At 43.0% G+C, this 20,504-nt stretch overlaps 1 protein-coding gene across 1 annotated transcript; it reads left to right on the forward strand.

Moving 5' to 3' along the window:
* The first annotated feature begins 165 nt into the window (after positions 1 to 165).
* Positions 166 to 20,220, forward strand: HAS2 (hyaluronan synthase 2). Its single transcript, XM_032691031.1, has 4 exons — positions 166 to 736; positions 9,840 to 10,466; positions 14,951 to 15,052; positions 17,239 to 20,220. Exons 2-4 carry the CDS (start codon positions 9,840 to 9,842, stop codon positions 18,169 to 18,171), a joined length of 1,662 nt encoding a protein of 553 aa, XP_032546922.1. The 5' UTR covers positions 166 to 736; the 3' UTR covers positions 18,172 to 20,220.
* Positions 20,221 to 20,504: the final 284 nt, after the last annotated feature.

The raw sequence follows: 20,504 nt of genomic DNA on the forward strand, positions 1-20,504 counted from the left end.
CTTGGCTGAGATCATTTCAATGGGCAGGGTTGGTTGCTTTTTTTTTTTCTCCTTACAGGAGTTCCCTCCCCTCCTTCTTCCCATCCTCCGCCTATTAAAACAACTCAAGTCTCACTTGTTAAAAGACCCCATAACGTGGAAGAGGCAGAAAAGCAGCAGCAGCAGCAGGAAAGAAAAAGACGTCTGGAAAATATTACCCGTTTGCTGCTGCTGCTGCTGAGAAACCTCATTGAAACTGTTACTTGGGCAGCAAGGTATCACCAAAGAGACTTTATCTGATGCTGTACATCTCAAACTTTCAGACGCTGCCTTGCAACTTCTCCAGGCTCCTGGCTAGCCGGGTTTGAAATAAGATCTTCAGCTTCGACCACGAGAAACTAACTCCTAATTTATTATTTCTAACTTTTCTATTATTATTATTATTATTATTACTATTATTTGAGGAAAAAAAATCCCACAACTTTGAGCTAGAAACTGAAGCAGAGAAAGACAAATGCGTGGTAATTGTGAAAACACGTGGGAGAAAATGAGTAGGACTGACTAGCCTTAAGCGACTTTTTTTATTATTTTCATTTTTAATTATTTTTTTATTTCTAAGCGTCTCAATAAGTCCGTGAAAAGTGTGATTTGATTTTTTTACCTCAAACTTGGAAACTATTCAGCGGGAGCAACGGTACGTGAGACCACACAGTTGGCTGGAGCCCCTCTATGACCAAAGGACAGAAGGACAAACAAGGTAGGTGATTTATGATTACGCTTCTGTCAGCTCAAGAGCAGAAGACCCCCTCCTCCCATCCTCACTATTCAAGGGAGGAAAGCTGAAACCGATCCCCAGAATACGAGTGGGGCTGGGGGAGGATCTTACCGGCTCTTACGCTACACCTATTTCAGCAATGAATAGGACCGTCGTGAGGATGAATGAGGTTTTCAGCTTCAACCCCTCCTCCGTGTAATCCGTTTAAGACATTGCTGAGCGCCAAGATCGGGAGAGGGGGGGAGCCACCAAAAACAAAACCTCTCAAAAGATCCTAAAATTAAAATCTAGAGCAGGTTAGGCAGCTGCTCCGCTGAGCCCAGAGGGGAAGGCGAGACCAGCTGAGAGCCCAGGTGGAGTTCTCTCCGGCCGTTCCCCGGCTGTGCAGCCAGGGCCAGGCGGGAGACGCGACAGGAGCGGCGGGAGGGATGGGACTGAGGGAGGGAGGCGAGGCGGCGGGCGTGGGGCTGGGGTGGGGCGGGCGTCCCGCCCCGGAGCGGGGAAACCAGCGCTCCCGAGCCGCTGAGGCGCCGCGCCGAGCGCGGAGGGCGGTTTCCCGAGCTCAGGAGGTTCGGGGAAGGCGGGATGCAGGGGGCGGGGGCTGCCCGCGGGCTTCCAGTGCCACACGCCCGCCCCGGCCCCCCCCGGCGGGGCGCCCGCCGGCCAGACCCGCGCTGGCGGCGGGGCTGGCCGAGGGAGGGTCACACTTCGCGAGGGGCGAAGAAAGCGCCAGCGCAACCCGGGACGGCCCCGTGGGGTCCCGCACGGCGCGACTCCCGCCGGCCGGGCACAGCCCCCCCACCCCGGGCGGAGCGGGGCCGCCCCCCGTGACGTGGCGGCGCGGGGGATCCCCGGCCCCGCCCCCTCCGTGACGCAGCAGCACCGCCCCCGCGGGCGGCGGGGCCGGGGATCCCCCTCGGAGCGGCCCCGCCGAGCGCACGGCACCGCCCGAGGGAACTGCGCGGCCCCCGGGCCCCTCCCGCCTGAAAACCGCGTCCTTCTATCCCCGACAGCCCTGCCCGGCACCTGTCCGAGCGTTCGTTCGTGCCTCTCGGACACGGCCGCGACTCACCTCGCCACACTCCGTGGTAATGCTGGCAGAAGGGTGAAATGGACCTTGAGAGAGAATTTACCGCATTTCCCTTCCCCCGAGAGGACCCCAATGTAGTACAACACTCCTGATGGGCGTTGTCTTAGTCTAGAGGAGGGAAAACTGAGGGGGGATCTCATCAATGCACATAAATATCTCCAAAGTGAGTGCCAAGAGGATGGTGCAAGACTATTTTCGGTGGTGCCCAGTGAAAGGATGAGGAGCAATGGCCATAAACTAAAACACAAGAAGCTTCACCTCAACACGAGGAATAACTTCTTTCCATTGAGAGTGGCAGGGCACTGGAACAGGCTGCCCAGGGAGGCTGTGAAATGTCTCTCTCTGGAGACATTCAAAACCCATCTGGATGTGTTCCTGTGTCACCTGCACTGGGTGACCCTGCCTTGGCAGGGGGGTTGGACTGGATGATTGCCAAAGGTCCCTTCCAACCCCAACAGTTCTGTGATTCTTCAGGGCTGTGGTGATCCCACATCTCCCAGCTGCTGCTCTTGTTTCACTCGGCTTCATAGTCTCCTTCCTCATGGATCATTTTTCCATTGGCACCCATGCCCTTTTTCAAAAGCACACATTGCCTGTAACATGGATGCCTCGGTGCTTCTTTTGGGGATTGGTTAGGTTACTTCACCTGAGTGTGATGACAGTGAAATATGTTCTCTTTCCCTGAGAAACCTTGCAAAATTCAGCAACTCCTAGGCTAGAGGGGTTTTGTCTCTGGTGTCAATGAAGCCAGGATTTCATTTCAGGTAGTAAATCTTTCTTACCCCTCATGCAAGCAGAGAAAAACCTGAGGAAAGGTTTTCTCAGTAGGAAGAGCAACTCTACTGGTTTCAGTGGAGTTTTCCATGCAAGTACACTAGCAAAAAACTATTTGTGGCATGAAAGGACATTTGCTTCAAGGTGTTGCTATTTAAGATTAGTATATAAAGCAGCAAAGTAGTCCTCCATTCAGTGTAGTGGGACTTGACTAAGTCAAACCTGTGCTTTATAACCTAATTGCAAGATAATAAGCTGTGTACACCAAATAAATATTTATTTGCTGTATTAAGTAATGAAATAGTCAAGTTTGTGCATCCAGGGACTTCATAACTGGCAACCAGAAAGTATTTCTGAACTAGATTTTTGTTTAACCACAATCCAAAATATCTGAGTACCAGTATGATTTACTACTTTATTTATTTCTTAGATCATTTGTCTGGGGGGAGTTGTTGTTCGTTTGCTTTTCTTTTCTTTTTGCTAATTTAACAACTGGTGTATGACTGTCTACATTACACTCAAATCCAACCAGCAGCTGTAAAATTCATTCCATGTTGGTTACTCAAACCTGTAAGAGACTAAATTTAGGCAGTTTAGTGGGAAATATACGTTGATCAGATAGGAGATTCTTGATTTGCTGACCAAAGCCTGTGAATACAGATACACTTTGCCATCATTAGTAATCCTGTTCTTTACTTTAAACTTAACTCCAGAGTTAATTTTAGTCTAATGTGAGCCCTTTCCAGAAGATCAATAGCATAACAGAATCTGGAAGCAATAAATAACCAAAAGTACCAGATATGGTAACTGTGCTGTAATAAATATGTACAGATGGAGCATAACTCTTCAGTTTCCTCTCTTCAGGCTGTAGAATAGAAGAGGGAGTCTGGACAGCTACTTTGTGCTAGTAATTAATGTGTACCTGGAATAATTTGTACTCCAAGGATAAATGATTTAATTTGCCATCAAAATGAGGCTAATAAGGAATCTAAATATTGGCTGAAAAATTGTAAGCCTCCAACACCGTGTAAACACACTGAGTGTGTGTGTGTAGGGCCAGATACAGCATGTACATGCGCACACACACACACACACACACACACACACTTGTGTAATTGAAGCAGCTGCTCTGGTGAAGCCAATGCTATTATTCTCACACGTAAGGGGCGGGGGGGGAGGGGGTTAAGGCTTATAAGGATGGCATTCTTCGATTGTGAGCAAAATAGCCCTTGGTAGCTGTATGCACTTATAGCCATGTGTGTTGGCCTTTATAGTGTCAACCTCACTGATCTCAGGCATCCTACTGGATGAGAGTTGCATTTTTGTTGCAGACAAATCCCTACTGAGTATACTTTCAGATGAACATAGGCAAGGAAAATAGGAAGTGGTGTGTTGGGTAACTAGAGAACTGGCAGATCCCATATCACCCCAGAAAGAGTTACATTGCAAAAATATTAGTAACCTAAGCCTTATGAAGGGTTTTGTAGACCTCCAAAAACTTCCTTCATGATCATGATTCCCATTTTACAGGTGAGGAAGCTGAAACAGAGAGGTGAATTCACTTACCTAAGGTTATCCCGCAGGTGAATAACAACACCAGGAACCAAATCCAAATTATCTGGGTCCTGATCAACTCTTAGATTCTCTAACATAAGAAATGCAGTGGTTAACACTGACCCATCTAACAACCTTCATAAGGGAGGTTAATCTCTATAATAAATTTCTCAAACATATAGATACATTTTTATCTTGAGTGTCCCGGAAATAGCATCTTCACAGAGAAGGATTTTTTTTTTTACACCTTTACCACAGAACTGCAAGATATATTATCCACTGATTTCCCTCTTCTGTAAAAATACCTAAGTGCACACTTATCTTTAATGGCATGCTTATGTGTTTTGCTGAATCCAACGCCTCAGCATTAAGGTCCAGTACATATTCAAGAGTTCACCTTTGATACAGGCACATAAAAATGAGACATTTTCAAAGGTTGTCTGTGCTCAGCACTTCTGGTTTCAACAATGGTTGCAGACAAATCTGACCTGTGGATCTTGTGTGAAAAGTTGATTTGTATGATCAATTTAGTTTGCATCGAGAGTGTGCTACTGAAGTCAATGCTACAAGTGCACTACCACCAACTAAACTGCTTGAGTTTCTATTGCAAAGCAATCACTCGGCACCCAAACTGGATTCCTCTTGAATGACCTAATCGCAAGCTACACCCCTGGGGGACACTTTTCAGGTTTTTAATCCATGGAGTCTGACTATACTTAGTTCAGAGTAAAACATGAAAATGTATGAAGGATGGAGTTGGGCCCTTAGCACCAATTCTTCCTTGTTACAGATCTGTTTCTGTAGTATTAGACTATTTGCTGATGTGACCATAGCCCTTGATGTCTAGAGAGAGCATAGATCTTTTGAACCTTTATAGGTAAAGGAGACTGTGGTGGGTGGACCTTGGCTGGCTGCATAGTGCCCTCCCAACTGCTCTATCTCTCCTCTCCTCAGCAGGATGTGGGTAGAGAAAATAAGATGGAAGATGACCAGGTAGGTTGAGATAAAGGCAGCTTAATAAAGCAAAGGCTGTGTAGAAAGTAAAGGAAAACAAAACATTTATTCTCTACTTCTCATCAGCAGGTGATGTTCAGCCACTTCCCTGGAAGTAGGGCTTCAGTACAGGTAGCAGTTATTCTGGAAAAAAAATGTCATAATTAATTCCTCCCCCTCCTCTTCCTTTTAGCTTTTATATCTGAGCAGATGTCATGTGGTGTGGAATAACCTTTGATCAGTTTGGGTCAGCTGTCCTGGTTATGTCACCTCCCAGGATCTTGCCCACCCCTAGTAAACTGGTGTAGGGGAAACATTGGAGAGACAGCCTGGATGCTGTGAGATGCTCAGCAGTAGCCAAAACACTGGTGTGTTCTCAACACCTTCCTAGCTATAAATGCAAAGCATAGCACTATGAGGACTGCTATGGGAAAAATTAACTCCATCTCAGCCAAATCCAATACAGGCAAAAAATGAGCACGTTTGTGATTGAACTTTTACTGTTGTCTCCTGGATATTGACTTTTGCAGCTTACGGCTGAGATTTTTTAAAATGTCTTCAAATGTTTGGAATTAGTAAGTCCTAATTCTTTTAAACAACCCTCCAAATCATTACACATGATGTACAAACTTTCTGTCTCCCCCTCTTGCTTTTTAATATTCTGGGGAAAACTATCCAGAAGTAGTATAGGGCAATGTTTGAGTGTTGTGCATGAAAGACGATTTCTGACAGAGATGTAGTGAGCTGCATCCCCATTTGTTACAAGCAAACCTAACTTCAGTTTGATCCCCCATCAGTCACTGGTTCCATGTCCTGTATCAGCAGATGCCAGGTACCACCTGGTTTCTTCCTTTAAAATAAGTGAAGAGACTGCAAATAATATTGATGTCTTCAGACACCAATGCACGTACATATTCTGGATATGTATTTGACCCTATCTGTTTGTTACCTTCTTGATGTACTAGTAAAAAAATATGCTTTTTTTCTCTATGCCTCCTGACTTCTGTTGTCTTCAGTTCCTGATACTGTCAGGGATTCATGAAAGCTGATTAATAACCATATAGACAGTGTGTGCTACATGATTTTGGAGTGGTGTTTTACCACAGAAGTCACCAGCATTCTTTTCTGAGGAAAGACCAAAGACCCAGCCCAAAGCAAGGCATATGAACCTACTGAATTTCAATCAAGTGTCTAGATCTTATTAAAGTTAGGTCTATGTACAATAACTACAGTTAACTGCTAGCCTAAATATTTTTCAGAATAGAGAGAACTGAAGCATATTTTGCCATGTTCTTCTGAGATCTAAGGCATTATTCAGTCTGAGAAAGGAGTGTGATCTCTAGTGCTGCAGTTAATATCCCCATCATTATATGTAGAGGGTAGGTATCACTCATTTGTTAACCTGATTTTTTTTCTGAAAATGTTAGAAGACTACAACTTTTAGTCATGCCAGTTCTTGATATTAATGTAAAGTTCTCCTTTGTCATAGGTTGGACAAAAAGATCCTATTTTTTGTGGCTTTATCAGGGGCCAAAAGAGACACAATGCCAAAGAGTTCACTAGCTGGACTCTGATGCTGAGTACATGCAAGAGTTCATTTCTTGGCCATGCTTTTCCATAAGAGCATCCAAAGAAAGGCACATTGCCTCCTCCTGTACAGTCACTACAAGGCACATATATCCTTGGGACCTCTTAGTGAATCAAAATGTGTGAGTGAATCAGCAACAGCCTACACAGCATTACGATTTAGCCTATGACTTTCACATTTAATTTCTACTAGATGTACTGGTGAGCACTGCTCAGCTCCATCCACGAAAGTAAACAGCTGCAATATAATGACAATGCTATTGCTCAATAGCAGGCTTTGAAGCCTCTCATCTTGTTTATACAAACCTGGAGTCTGTTTGCTGGAGGCTGCGTAAAGCTCGTACTGGGCTCAGCACTTTGGGGTTAGGGGAAGGTGCGTGTAAAGGATTTAGGTGCCCAAATTGCAAAATAGAATTATTATATTTCACTGTGTTAGGCCAGGCTAGGTGCTCATAACAACACTGTCTGACCTAAAAATCTCTAATGCAGCTGCTCCCTACCCTTGGTGTTATTATTTGACTCAGCAGTTCATTTTTGGTCCCAGACTTGTACAAGCACCATTTCCTTTTACTTTTGGCTCAATTACTGGAGAAGGGTGGAGAGTTTTTGGCTTCTTTGCCATTGTTTGGGCATGTTCAAGTTGATAAAGATCATTTCTGCTGGGCAAGCTATCAATAGCTCGCGTGTTAAAGCTTGAGAATATTGAGCAACTTTTTCCAGAGTTCCTTGAGATTCAGTCAGTTAAAACACTATACATAAAAACCTCAATTGCACATACAAAGAGCAAAGTTTCTTTGATGAAAGCCAGGAATTTAGATCAAAACACCATTTATTTTCCTAAGGATGATAGTGAAAGGATAGAAAAAAAATGCTGTTTTATTAGCACCAGAAGTCCATTTCTTGATTTTAAAAGACTGGGGGTTTGCAACAGAGGAAAGCTGGGCTGTAATGACAAGATCAGAGAATTATTCTTTTTTTTTTCCTTTTTTTGCAGAAGCACTTCATAGGTAGAGAAAAGCAATAACAAATTAGTATAAAAGATGCCTAGTACAGTATATAGGCAGTCAGATGTAACCACTCCAGATCTTAATCTAAATTCTGTGACTCCTACCCATCAAAGCGGTCCATTTATTTCAGCCGTATAATTGTTAATGTAAGCAGACTCTGGCCCCTACTCACTAACACAAATGTTCTATTTCTGACAAGAGAAAAGAAGTGATAAACCCCAAAAGGGAAAGCAGAGTACAGCTGCACCATTAATGAGACATTTACCTTAATGTTTGTGACATTTTGCATGCTTGAGGAATTAGTAAACACACAAGCTGTTTGACTTTAAGTTAATCTAGAAGGGGATCTGTTACTTAATCTCTTTTCTAAAGCAAGTCTAATTTGGGCACTGGGTTTTAATTCATATATACCAGTGGAGGTAAGCATATCTTTTATTAGGCTTCTTTATCACCCCCACTGTGAAAAATTTTCGGACAGGCCAGAGCAGGGATGGTGGATGATTACAGCACCTGTCAGAGCCCAGCCATAAGTATTCAAGGAAGTCATAAAGATGGGGTCCGATTTCTTTAACAGTACCTCCAAATATACATTTAAGAGGCTTCCTTCTGTCTTGAAATTTAAGACCCTAAATAGCCAGTGGAAAAAAAGCAAAGTCTTTGTAACCTCTGACTTCATGCTCATCTAGTTTTATTTTGATTTGGTAAGTGATTCTGTGTTGATTTTTTTTACCCAAGCCTATAACTTGTCAGACATATATAATTGATGACAGCTGTGTTGCTGTAGCTTGGTAGTAATTTTTCAATGAAGAGTTAAAAACATATATGAGGTGAGGAAGTCCTGTTCCAACTTCAGCTTTGGACAACAGATGGTGAAACAAATATGATCAGCAAACGAGCAAGATGATAGCAGCAGGGAAAACATGAATAATAGCAAGAAAACACAAATATTAAGTCCATTACTCTGAGAGGATCTACTTCAGCAAAATATTCAAGCATGAGCTTTATTGACTTGCAACACACTTGCTGGGTTAGCCTTAAACAGGCATTATTTGTTTTGTGTCCTTCACATTAAATGCATCCAGTGACAGAAAACATTGTCATTAACTTCCTGTAATTCTGAGAAAGCATAAAATTGTTAATGTGATTGTCAACAGAAAGCAGTTAGGTAGCAATATAGTCTGCCTGTCTGCCTGTCTATGCTGTTTGTCTCGAGAATACCAGAGCACTCTCCATGCCAGCCACAGCACAGAGCTTAGGTTAGAAGATTTTACAGACAGGTAACCTAAGTATGTAGAAGTGGTCAGAATCAACTGATGTCCTAAGGAATTTCTGAGTCCGGAGTGGAGTCTTGGCTCTGTTAAATTTATGAGTATTTTTGCCACAGACTTAATCTAAGTCAAGCTTTAGCCCTTATACACACATGCTCACGTGTGCATATATCTATGTACACAAATGTATAAATAATACATTTTTGCAATGGTATTGAGAAGACCTTTTAAAGCAGATGTCTGATTATATAAATATAAATTATAAATATAGTCAGACATCTGTTTAAAAAATTATAAATACATTCAGACATCTGTTTTAAGAATGTCTTTCCAATATTTTTGCAAACATAACTAAGCGACCGAAACAATTCGGGGTGGGATGCGGTCATGACATGGATGGGGGATGAGGAGGGGCTGCCCAGACATTCAGCTGTTCCACTTGCCTGTGACTGTATGAAGCGAGTGGTGGCCCAAGAGCCCTTCTCCAACCTCCTCAGGGAAATATGACAGAGCATCTCATCCAGCAAGCCCAAGCTGCCAAAATAAGATCCTGACACAGACAGCAACTTCTGTGAGGACATTACAAATAGCAAACATCTCTGCTACACTAAGTGTATTTGGGTCGTGCTTTATATGCAGAAAATACTGCAAAGAGATGTTGTGTTGAGCAAGGTGATGCCATAAGTCTGTGAGCCAGAAGCTCAGGGTGTATCTGTTGCTGCTGAGATCTGTGTTGTAGCCACATGAACCGCTTATGAGATCTTACATCAGCAAGTGGTGGCTCTGCTAACGGTTTCCCTACTTCTTTGCAGATGTATTGTGAGAGGTTTATATGCATCCTGAGAATACTTGGAACCACACTCTTCGGGGTGTCCCTCCTGCTGGGAATCACCGCTGCTTACATTGTAGGCTACCAGTTCATCCAAACAGACAACTACTACTTCTCCTTTGGACTCTATGGTGCTATCTTGGCATCACATCTCATCATCCAAAGCCTGTTTGCCTACCTAGAGCACAGGAAAATGAAACGGTCGCTAGAGACTCCAATCAAGCTGAACAAAACAGTTGCCCTTTGTATTGCTGCCTATCAAGAGGATCCTGACTACTTAAGAAAATGTTTACTTTCTGTGAAAAGATTGACCTACCCTGGAATTAAAGTTGTTATGGTCATTGATGGGAACTCAGAAGATGACGTTTACATGATGGACATTTTCACTGAAATCATGGGTAGGGACACATGTGCCACTTATATCTGGAGTAATAACTTCCACGACAAAGGTCCAGGTGAGACGGAAGAGTCTCACAGAGAAAGCATGCAACACGTATCTCAGCTGGTCCTGTCCAACAAAAGTGTTTGCATCATGCAGAAATGGGGTGGAAAAAGAGAAGTAATGTACACAGCATTCAAAGCACTGGGGAGAAGTGTGGATTATGTACAGGTAGGTATTAGAGCATCAGGTCAGTGCCAATTCAAACACACTTTGAAAGAAAGCAGCTTTTGTATATTTTGTGCAGCATGTTAGAGGCTATCCTAGTCCCTGATGAACACAGTGCTCCTTTCAGTCTGTTTGGAAACAGCTTGACCGTTAAAAGGGTATTTTGCTAGCTTTTAAAATGGCCTGTCTATCTGTGACTATGTTAAATCTGTGCACCAGCTACTGGAGAAATCCGAAATCCTCCCCCAGCCTTCAGTACTGCCCCCTCATCCAAATGGTTTTGCTTCACACAAAGACAGTGGCCTCCTGAAAACCCTGTCTATGCTCCTGTAGGTTAAGATCTTGGGTAAGGCTTTATTTTGTGAGGTTGTTAGTGGCCCCATGTGAGCAGACAGACAGGTATTTGATGGCACTAGGGAATATCTCAGAGCAGTGGTGGAATCTGTAAAAATCATGAGGATATTTTAAAGGCATCAAAGGCTATGTGGAGTATTCAATAAAAGGGTCAATGTGCAGATTTGAAAGAAAGATTTCTCCAGCTAAAGCCTGAAGGAGCTTTTGCTTCATCATTTACAGCTGCATTACCTCACTCACCGCAACTTGGCCTTTAAAGCTCTTACGACACTATTCACTTAAAAATGAATTAGGCTGGGTCCTCTCTCCCTGCTTTCAAAGCAGCAGAGGCACATTTCTTTCCAGCTGCCTTAGATCCCCTGAAAGATTGTGCTTTTGCCTTACTTACATGGGAGCACTTCTCACTCCTGCAAACAGCTCTGCTGATTGTGGGAAGGGGAAGAGGTCATGTATAAGGAAGGGGGGTGGGATCAAGATCTCTAGCTGGACACTAAGGTCCCTTCCTTATCATTCAAGGCCAACAAGGCTCATTTGACTAATACCACTGAATATGAGATTACGTTCCTAAAGAACTACCCTCAGTTCTTCCCACCTTCTCCCAAACTCAGAGCATCCAGCAGTCTCCTCCGGTGGAACAGCAACTCCCCGTGAGATGCTCTCTGCTGGCTCAGGGCATCTGGATGTCTGAGCCATATGTGTTTCTGGGGTCTGTGCCCAGCCTTGTATGGGTGTGTGCATGCTCTGCACAGCACAGCATCCACGTGCACAGTGTCCAAGGGATGTGGAGAGCCTGCCAGTAGCTGGGCTGAGACCAGTGAGTCTTCCATGCACAGGAGGGGCAGGAACTGAAGAATGCCAGGAACCGCTCCGTTATTGGAGCTGAGAGAGTAAGGCGAAGATTTAAAACCTGTCCCCTACGACTTCTCAGACTGAAACTAATTTATTCTCTGAAAACAGTGGCCTTAAGTTCTCCATTGTCTGCACTCTGATTCTGTGCTGTAAGGAACTATGATGGGATACAAATGCTGATTTTCTCTATTAGCATGGGTTTATAATCACTTCATACAGAAATACCAGATTGCAGAGAAAGAAGGCAGAGAGGAAGCTGATTCATTGCAGGTTTCCTCCCTCAGTCCAGGTCTTGCATTTTTCAGGGAACCTGGAAAAAATGTTTCTATTTCAACAGTCATAGCATAAAATGAGAAAATGGAAGAGATATTTCTGGTCAGTTAACACTCCTGACCGGGCTCAGAAGTCCTAATGAATTAGTCAGGGACTGTAATACTGCTCCGAGCAAAGCCTGCAGTAATGACTAATGCCACAGTCACATCTACAGTTACATCTGTAATAGAAATGCAGCACCTTGGTGACCCTGGAGACTACACAGTCATGAAGGAATGTAGCTAAAATGTGGCTTTGTTTTATGAATGAATGAAGGTTGAGATATTTTAAATGGTTCTTTGGGGGGACCCAGGGTAAATTACTTTAAACAGGCCCAATATATTAAAGGCTAAGCAGTCTGCATCAGTGATCAAGCACTTAAAAATGTGGACCATTCAGCACCACTGCCCTCCCTGAAACTGTAGGCCTTGAAATTGTACGTTTTTTAAAATCCCACCTTGGGGTTATGGACAGGCAACCATAAGCTGTCAGACCAGTGCAGGTAACAAGCTGTTACCATTAGTGGTGTCTCATTAAGTACCTGAAACTGCTGTGTAGGCTGATTTCCATTCTGGAGGAGGTTAGCAGAGTGCAAGTAATCAGGTGGAGGAGTTAAATTGGCAGGTGTCATTGGTGCAGAGCTGGTTGCGGCAGCCAGGGTACAATTCATCTTGGCTTGATGGAGGTACCTGTGCGGACAGTCCAGCACAGTCTGAACTTCTCAAAGCAGTTTGGATAAGCTGTCACTGGCTACAAAAAGTATCTGAACAGCTCGCTTAAGGTCAACCGTCCCTTTCATGCAACTCTGTGACCCAAGGCAGTAATTTTTAGGTCACTCAGCCTTTATGTGGAAAGATGGCAAATTGCTTCTTGGGCTGTCCTGGGCCACCTCTGGCTGGGCAGACCTCAGTGTGTTTTATTTGGGTTCCTAAGTGTCTGTATTTGGGAGTGTCCTCTTTTCACATGCAAAAACCTCATCCAGATGAAAAATAATGGCTTGTTAGGTTTGTCCCAGAACTCCAGACATGTCCGCTGTGTAAATCCAGTGTTTTCCTCATTTCATATTAGTGAGGGTTCTCATGGGCAGGCCTTTCTGCTATAGAGAAATGCATCTGATGGGGTGGTGGCTGCTCAAAGGACAGGTTCTGGAGGGAAAGCAGAGGGGCTGGGGAGGGAGTTGATCCTAGCCCACCACTCATGGTCACAAGAAATGGGATGCCTAAAGCTGCCTGAGCACCCTGGGAATTCAGCAAACTACAGATTACTTGTGCAAAACACTCAGCAACAGGTCTTTCCAGGAAGCCTCTGGTGAAATACAAGCATCCTTTCTCCTCTTCAGTAGAATTGTTTTACTCCCTTTCTATCCAAGCACTGCCACTGATGACAGCTTTCCACTAAAACTGGAGGCACACCTTGGCCAGGTTACAAAGGTGCTCCTTGGGATGAGTCCTTTGAGGAGAGGAGATGGATGCATCAAGTTAGTGCAAGCTGGAGATGCTTGTGGCTTTTCTTCTGATGGAAATATGAGAGCTTTCATCACCTTTATCCTCTTGGCCCCCTTTGAGTGAGCATGGAGGGGAGCATGCTTGCAGACTCCCAGCTGCATCCCAAGCTATGCAGCCCAACTATTCTGGGTAACCTCTCCTCTTGATCCTGGTCTATAACAGAGCTTCAAAATGCTCTCCTCCCCCTTTATAGACCAGACATGAAGGTTACTGCTTCCCTGGAGTGAGAGGGCTTGGGTTGAATTGAAAGTTTGCACAGAAGAACACCAAAATTAAGATACCTGATACAAAGCCTCAGCAGAATCTGTCTTAATATGTTGTTCATGCAGAGCTACTGAGTTTAGCACCTACTGACCCCATCAAAATCACAGGAATCAGTGTGGGGACAAACTGGAAGCAGTATGAGAATTTGTAGGTCAGGATTCAGCCAGTCAGAGGGGGATTTCTGGGACAGTCTCTGCTCCAGTTCCTGGGCGTCTGTGAAGTGAATTCACACACTATGTGGGCAATGCTTTCAGCACCAGCAACTGCGACAAGGAAACACCCACTTTTTTTAAACAGACTGCAGCCCATGCTGTTCTCCTCAGAGCAAATGAAAGCAATGCCAGCTGCCTTGCAGACCGGCCAGCCTGCCTGAGCCCTCCTCCTACTCTCCAGGGGAAGGCCAATTTCCTAATGTACACAGAGTTTAGTTGACTAGGAGTGTTTGTGTAGCTGAAATGCCTTGCATGTGTCATCTATTTCTGCCCTGATCTCATGGAGTACTGAACTTCGGGACTCATTCTTTCTGGCCTTACATATTTTTTATAAGAATGCCAGAGAAAAATACCAAATAATTTCTATATATCAAATGTCAAATCATGGCACTACTAATAACACACTGTACATCTAAAATTAAAAATGAATTTGTGCTGGAATCCAAGATACATATCTTATATGAATTGCTAAAGTCTTCTGTGAGTGAAAGAACTATTAGGTTTCTTACCAGACTCCTACTTGACTTTTTTCTTTCTTTTTTTATAACAAGTGTCTGGAATTTACCTCCTCACTCCTTTCCTCATATGGCAGTGGGAAACATTTGACCAGGGTGCTCCAACTGTGCAGCTGATGCAGGGAAACCCTATGCTAGGGCTCAATAGGAATCTGCTGCACACCCACAAACATTGTCTCACTCTGTGGTGCCCCATATCTTACTCAGTTAAGCCAGCCCACTGTGTTAGTAAAAAACCAGAGCTGATACAGAAGAGAGGATTGTTGGAAGGCACAACCTTAACAAGATCTCTGTTTCATTCAGCAACACTCTTTGCTGCCTGGTACAAATGGCCTTTAACAGAAATATCAATGCAATCTCCAAAGTCAGATTTAATTGCATTCAGGAGAATATGCATTTAGAGTCATTATAACCACTCACATGATTTTTATTTTCTTCTTTAACCCATTTTTGTTCTCGTTTTGTCTTACTTGTAGGTCTGTGATTCAGATACAATGCTTGATCCAGCCTCATCAGTGGAGATGGTAAAGGTTTTAGAAGAGGATCCAATGGTTGGAGGAGTTGGAGGTGATGTGCAGGTGAGTACAACAATTTTCAGATTAACAGAGGGATTTCAGCAATTATTTGCATTGCAACTGATTTTCCTGCCTGGAATAGCACTGAATATACTAGATGTCTATATACTATATGTGTATATATAATATGTGATACCATTATAGAGGCTCTTATCATACCTTGATCTTTCTGTCAATTGAATGGAAACTCTTATTCTTGTACGTGAGCACTGTGTGGTTTTAACACCCACAGGAAGCAAACAAATATTATTCTGCCTCATATATGTAAAAAGATGGACACTGGCATGGTCCGGACTGTTGTGGCATCTTTGAGTCTCTGGGTATAACTGCTTGCCCAAGGTACCAAAGCAAAGCTATAGGGGAGCAGGGAACTGAGAACAGGTCTCTCAAAACCATGTTCAGCATCTCAAGTACTTCTATTATATTACTACTGTCATCCAAGATTGTTAGAAATAAAAGACATTTTGAAATGCTGCGCACTATGCACTCTCTGTGTTGCTGGGTTTCCCCTGCATCTCTGGCAGGCAGGGCAATGGAAACTCCTACGTCAGACCAGCTCCACATCTGTTAGGATTTCCAGTGTTGCCAAGTTTGGCTGACAGTTACAGCAGAAGACTGTTGGTTCCTTTTGACACAACTCCTTCTGCTACACTTTATAAAGAAAAATGTGTATGAATATTTCAATAGGCCTTAGGATCAGTCCCCCATGCTCAGTTGGGCTTTTTATGTGACACAGAGAAGAAAGGCCATCTATATCGGCAAGCACTTACTAATGAATGCCCCAGTAGGCAGAAGTATTTCAGGCATGTGGCTCTCAACTCCAGAAATTAGGATTCACACAGAAACCTGAATAACTTTGGAGCTCTAGACTGGCTACAAACCAGGTGTCACACTCACCCTATGCATGTGAGATGCCAGGCATGTGTGGCAGTGGAGGGAGGCAGCACAGGTTCAGCTGTGACAGTGAACGTTCATAAGCATCTGCAGAGAGAGGTGGGAAGGACATTTGTCCTCTGGGAGGAAAGGTGATGCAATGAAGGCTCTGGGCTTTTTTTTTTTCCCCAGTTCATTTTCCAGCGTACACCAAATGCAATTGAGCCAGGCTTGTATCTATCTCCAAGCCCTGCTGCTTCTAAAATATTCTGGAATTAAACTGAAACAGAGACAAGATTGGCCCATGGCCTTCACACCTAACAGAAATTAGAGTCATCAGAACAAAGATTACTCTTTTTTAGTTACAGGGCAATGCTTTCTAGTTGTAGAAGGCCACAGATCCCCCTGAAAATCCCCACACTGAGAAGACATAGGTTCAAAGCTGGCACAGCCACCCTGCCACACACTTCCTTGTTGCATCCTCTGGCACAAGCTGTGTGCTGAGAACCTGGATGCAAAGCCGCGGACTTCTACATCTGCAGGCACTCATACCTCCACTGAGTGTTCAGACTCCTAGACTGTGCTTATGTTGTATTTTAAGTGTAGGTCTGAGCTTCAAGTGAGCTTTGGGGTGTGCAGAAGAGAAAGACTGAAAGCTTTATGGAGGCCAAAGGACTACAGACTCTACTGTAATATCACCTTATGTCTTGGGACAAAGTAACAGGGTTGGTACTGCAGAGGCAGAACAGGTTGTTCCTCAGAGGGCCTACTGTTGGATATGGGGACACAGTCCGGGGTCAAACCTCTGGGGCCTTACAATACCAAAAATCTAGGGCAAAGACCATGTGCTCAGCTTTTCTCATGCTCCTGTGCGAGAGCTTTAGGAAGGCTGGAAGAACTTCTGTGAGTCCCAAAGATGGGTGTGGGGAGGAGAGCAGCAGGAGGCCATGTCTGGGACTCCACCAGCTCTTCTTAGGAATGTCTGAGTCCAGCAGGTCTTTAAGTGGGGACAAAAGGGAGGGAAGAACGAGACAGAAAAGAAGGAAGTTTCTTGGTGGAGAAAGGAAAGTGTGTGAAGAAAAAGAAAATATCTTGGTGGAACATACTTTTGAAGGCTTCATCTCACCCTTCCTGTCAATGTCCTGGCTGAGCTGTTTGGGTAACTCCTGGGTTTGCCATGAGCTGGACTCAAGAGTGAGGTTCCCACCACCTTTGGTCCAATGGTTCTCTAGTCTCTGCACATTTCTTACCAATCCAATGTGCATATTTTCTGTCTCAAGAGCTCATCTAAAATGAAAACTTTTTTTATTTTGCAGATTTTGAACAAATACGATTCCTGGATCTCCTTTCTGAGCAGCGTGCGATACTGGATGGCATTTAACATAGAAAGAGCCTGTCAGTCCTACTTTGGCTGTGTACAGTGCATCAGCGGACCTCTGGGAATGTACAGAAACTCTTTACTCCATGAATTTGTGGAAGATTGGTACAATCAAGAATTTATGGGCTCCCAGTGCAGCTTTGGAGATGACAGGCATCTAACTAACAGAGTGCTAAGTCTGGGCTATGCAACAAAATACACCGCTAGATCCAAGTGCCTTACCGAAACACCAATAGAGTATCTCAGGTGGCTGAATCAGCAGACGCGCTGGAGTAAATCCTACTTTAGAGAGTGGCTTTATAATGCAATGTGGTTCCACAAGCACCATTTGTGGATGACCTATGAAGCTGTAATCACTGGATTCTTTCCTTTCTTTCTTATCGCCACAGTCATTCAGCTCTTCTACAGGGGAAAAATCTGGAACATCCTCCTCTTCCTGTTGACAGTTCAGTTAGTTGGCCTGATAAAGTCTTCCTTTGCCAGCTTCCTTAGGGGCAACATTGTCATGGTTTTCATGTCACTCTACTCAGTGTTGTACATGTCAAGTTTACTGCCAGCAAAGATGTTTGCAATTGCCACGATAAACAAAGCAGGGTGGGGCACATCAGGAAGGAAAACCATTGTAGTTAATTTTATAGGACTCATTCCAGTCTCCATTTGGTTTACAATCCTCCTAGGTGGCGTAATTTTCACGATTTACAAGGAATCAAAAAAGCCATTTACTGAGTCAAAACAGACAGTTCTCATCATTGGCACAATACTCTATGCATGTTACTGGGTTATGCTTTTGACTTTGTACATGGTTCTTATCAACAAATGTGGCAGGCGGAAGAAAGAGCAACAACACTACGACATGGTGCTAGACGTATGATGTTTCCGTGGGAAGTTACCCAGAGTTGTAAAGCAACCCAACGACCTTGTAGTATCTGTGGCATCAGACATATGTTGCCAAGGGAAATGGATCACTGCTGCTGGGAATAGGACACATATTCCTCTGGGTTCATTTTCATCCTGCCAAAGTAAGAAAAAAAAACAACAATTTTTTTTTCCAAGGGGGGGAAGACACAAAACCACACAGTTTCGACCTGTTCGCAAGAAAATGGGAGAACTTCTATGTTTATGCACTTTTTTATTGTGCATACGCCTGACAGTGTTACGTTCTATATACCTCACTGGTCATGCTTATGTGTGTGGACAGACAGGAAAGGAGTTTGGAGAATTTGGAAAAGGACCTTACAACCCCTTGCAACCTAATTTATGAACTTCTCTTTTTTTATAGTTCTGTTTATAGGAAGGGTCTTTTGTTTTAGGCTGCCAAATGTAATGCCAAAGGTAAATTTTAAGAGGCCATTGGCTGAGCTGTATTTTTATATTATTGTATTATTTGTGTGTGTGTATTTTTAAGCCAACTTTTTTTTTAAATCACATATTTTATATTTTACTATCTGCCAAAAAAAGCTGCCTCCCCAACATTTTGTTCTTTAGCCTTTTTAAATATATTTAGGGAAAAAAATCATACTTTCTCACCTCAAATTTCTGCTGAAATGATATTGTTCACAACAGAAAAAATAAAAAGTCTCTCCATTTTTGCAACTAAAAAGTCTCTCTGCATTTTTGCAACTAATGAATGGTTATTTCTGTGAAAAAGCATTTAAATGTGCTCTTTTAAGACATTTATTAGGAAAGGCCCAACATTGTCAGGTTTTGCGTACAAGCATATTTGTGCATAAAAAAGGCCAAAGGGGTAGATATGTGCAATTTGGGGTTTTTGTTTAGATAACATTGTAAAAGGGAAATTTGCTTCTCTGCTGAAAGCTTAATATCCCTGACATGCACAATAAACCATAAGGCAAGGCAGGCCTCTCTACCACTGGAAAAGACATTGCTATAGGAAGACTCCCACTGATTTTATATAGGACTTGAGGAGTCAAAAACTTCTGATCTGGAAAAATATTGGGCACCCAAAAGTGCTGTTGACTTCACTGATGGTTGTAGTTGTTAATAATCTGCTAGTACCAAGCAGATAATTCAGATTTTTTTATTTAAAAAAAAAATACATGGAAGGAAAAACTTATCAACACTTTCAAAACGTGTGTGGTGTACTATAAAATTTCTGCAGTGCCCTTCATATAGTTTACAGAAAATACAAACATCAACTTCTCTGACATCCAGTGTAATACAGACCCCAGTACTGAGCCCAATCATTTGTGTTTAACTAGAGCATATCTACTAGAAAGGAAGCCAATTTTTTAATCAGAAAACATTGAGGCTTAGCAAATTCATCACTTCCTTGGTGCCTAATAATCAGTCTTGGACATTTATTTTGGACGATGGTTTTGAGAAATAATATTCAGGACTAAATTCTGCAATCCTTCACCAGCCAAAGGAATGTGGCATTGAGCCTTAATATACTCTATAAAGAGCAACAGAAAGCCAGCTGCCCTTTTTAGATTCTGGTATTAAAAGCACTGTGGTAAAGCAGAAATCAGCATATGATGCTTAAAGAACTTAGAAGCGTTTTCAGCTTCTCTATTTTATGCAGACATGGATAGATTCTGCTGTAGAATGAACTGCACACACACTACCTTATTTGTCTGATTATCTTGAGGTACATGATTGCTTGAAAGTCATTTTAATATTATGTTAATGATTGGAGAATTGATTCATGTTAATTACAAAATACAACAGTATTAAAAAAAAAGCAAAAGAAAAGGTAAAAATAAAAAAAAAAACTTGACTATGCGTTTTAACTATTTATGATGTAAGTTAAAGCTTGGGTTAACATTCAGACGTCAAATAAATCTTCTCATTCTATAAAAAGATTGAATAAATTGCCTGTATTTATTCTAGCAATTATTCAATGTCCTTCCAGTATAGGTTGTATATTATAATTGCTACTTTCATAAATAAAATATTTTTGATAAGATCATGACTAATTCATGGTATTTCTCATCAGCACTCACGCTTTGAAGCCACAAATCTGCACAGTTTGAAGGCTGTTGTTGTCATGTCACCAGCCTGATTTCCAAGTGGGAATTTGCCATTGTACCAAGCCATCGAGCACTCATGGAATGTGTGCCTGAGGAAACCAGGGCTGGTCCCTGCTCTGAGAGGCAGCGCAGTACATGGGGAGCACTCAGAGTCTTTGCCCACCTTTGTCAGCAGCTGCTAGATCAATTCGGTCAAAACACTTCCTTCCCTTTT

The sequence above is a fragment of the Chiroxiphia lanceolata genome, chromosome 1 (genome assembly GCF_009829145.1).
Source record: "Chiroxiphia lanceolata isolate bChiLan1 chromosome 1, bChiLan1.pri, whole genome shotgun sequence".
In the NCBI taxonomy this organism is placed as follows: Eukaryota; Metazoa; Chordata; class Aves; order Passeriformes; family Pipridae; genus Chiroxiphia; species Chiroxiphia lanceolata.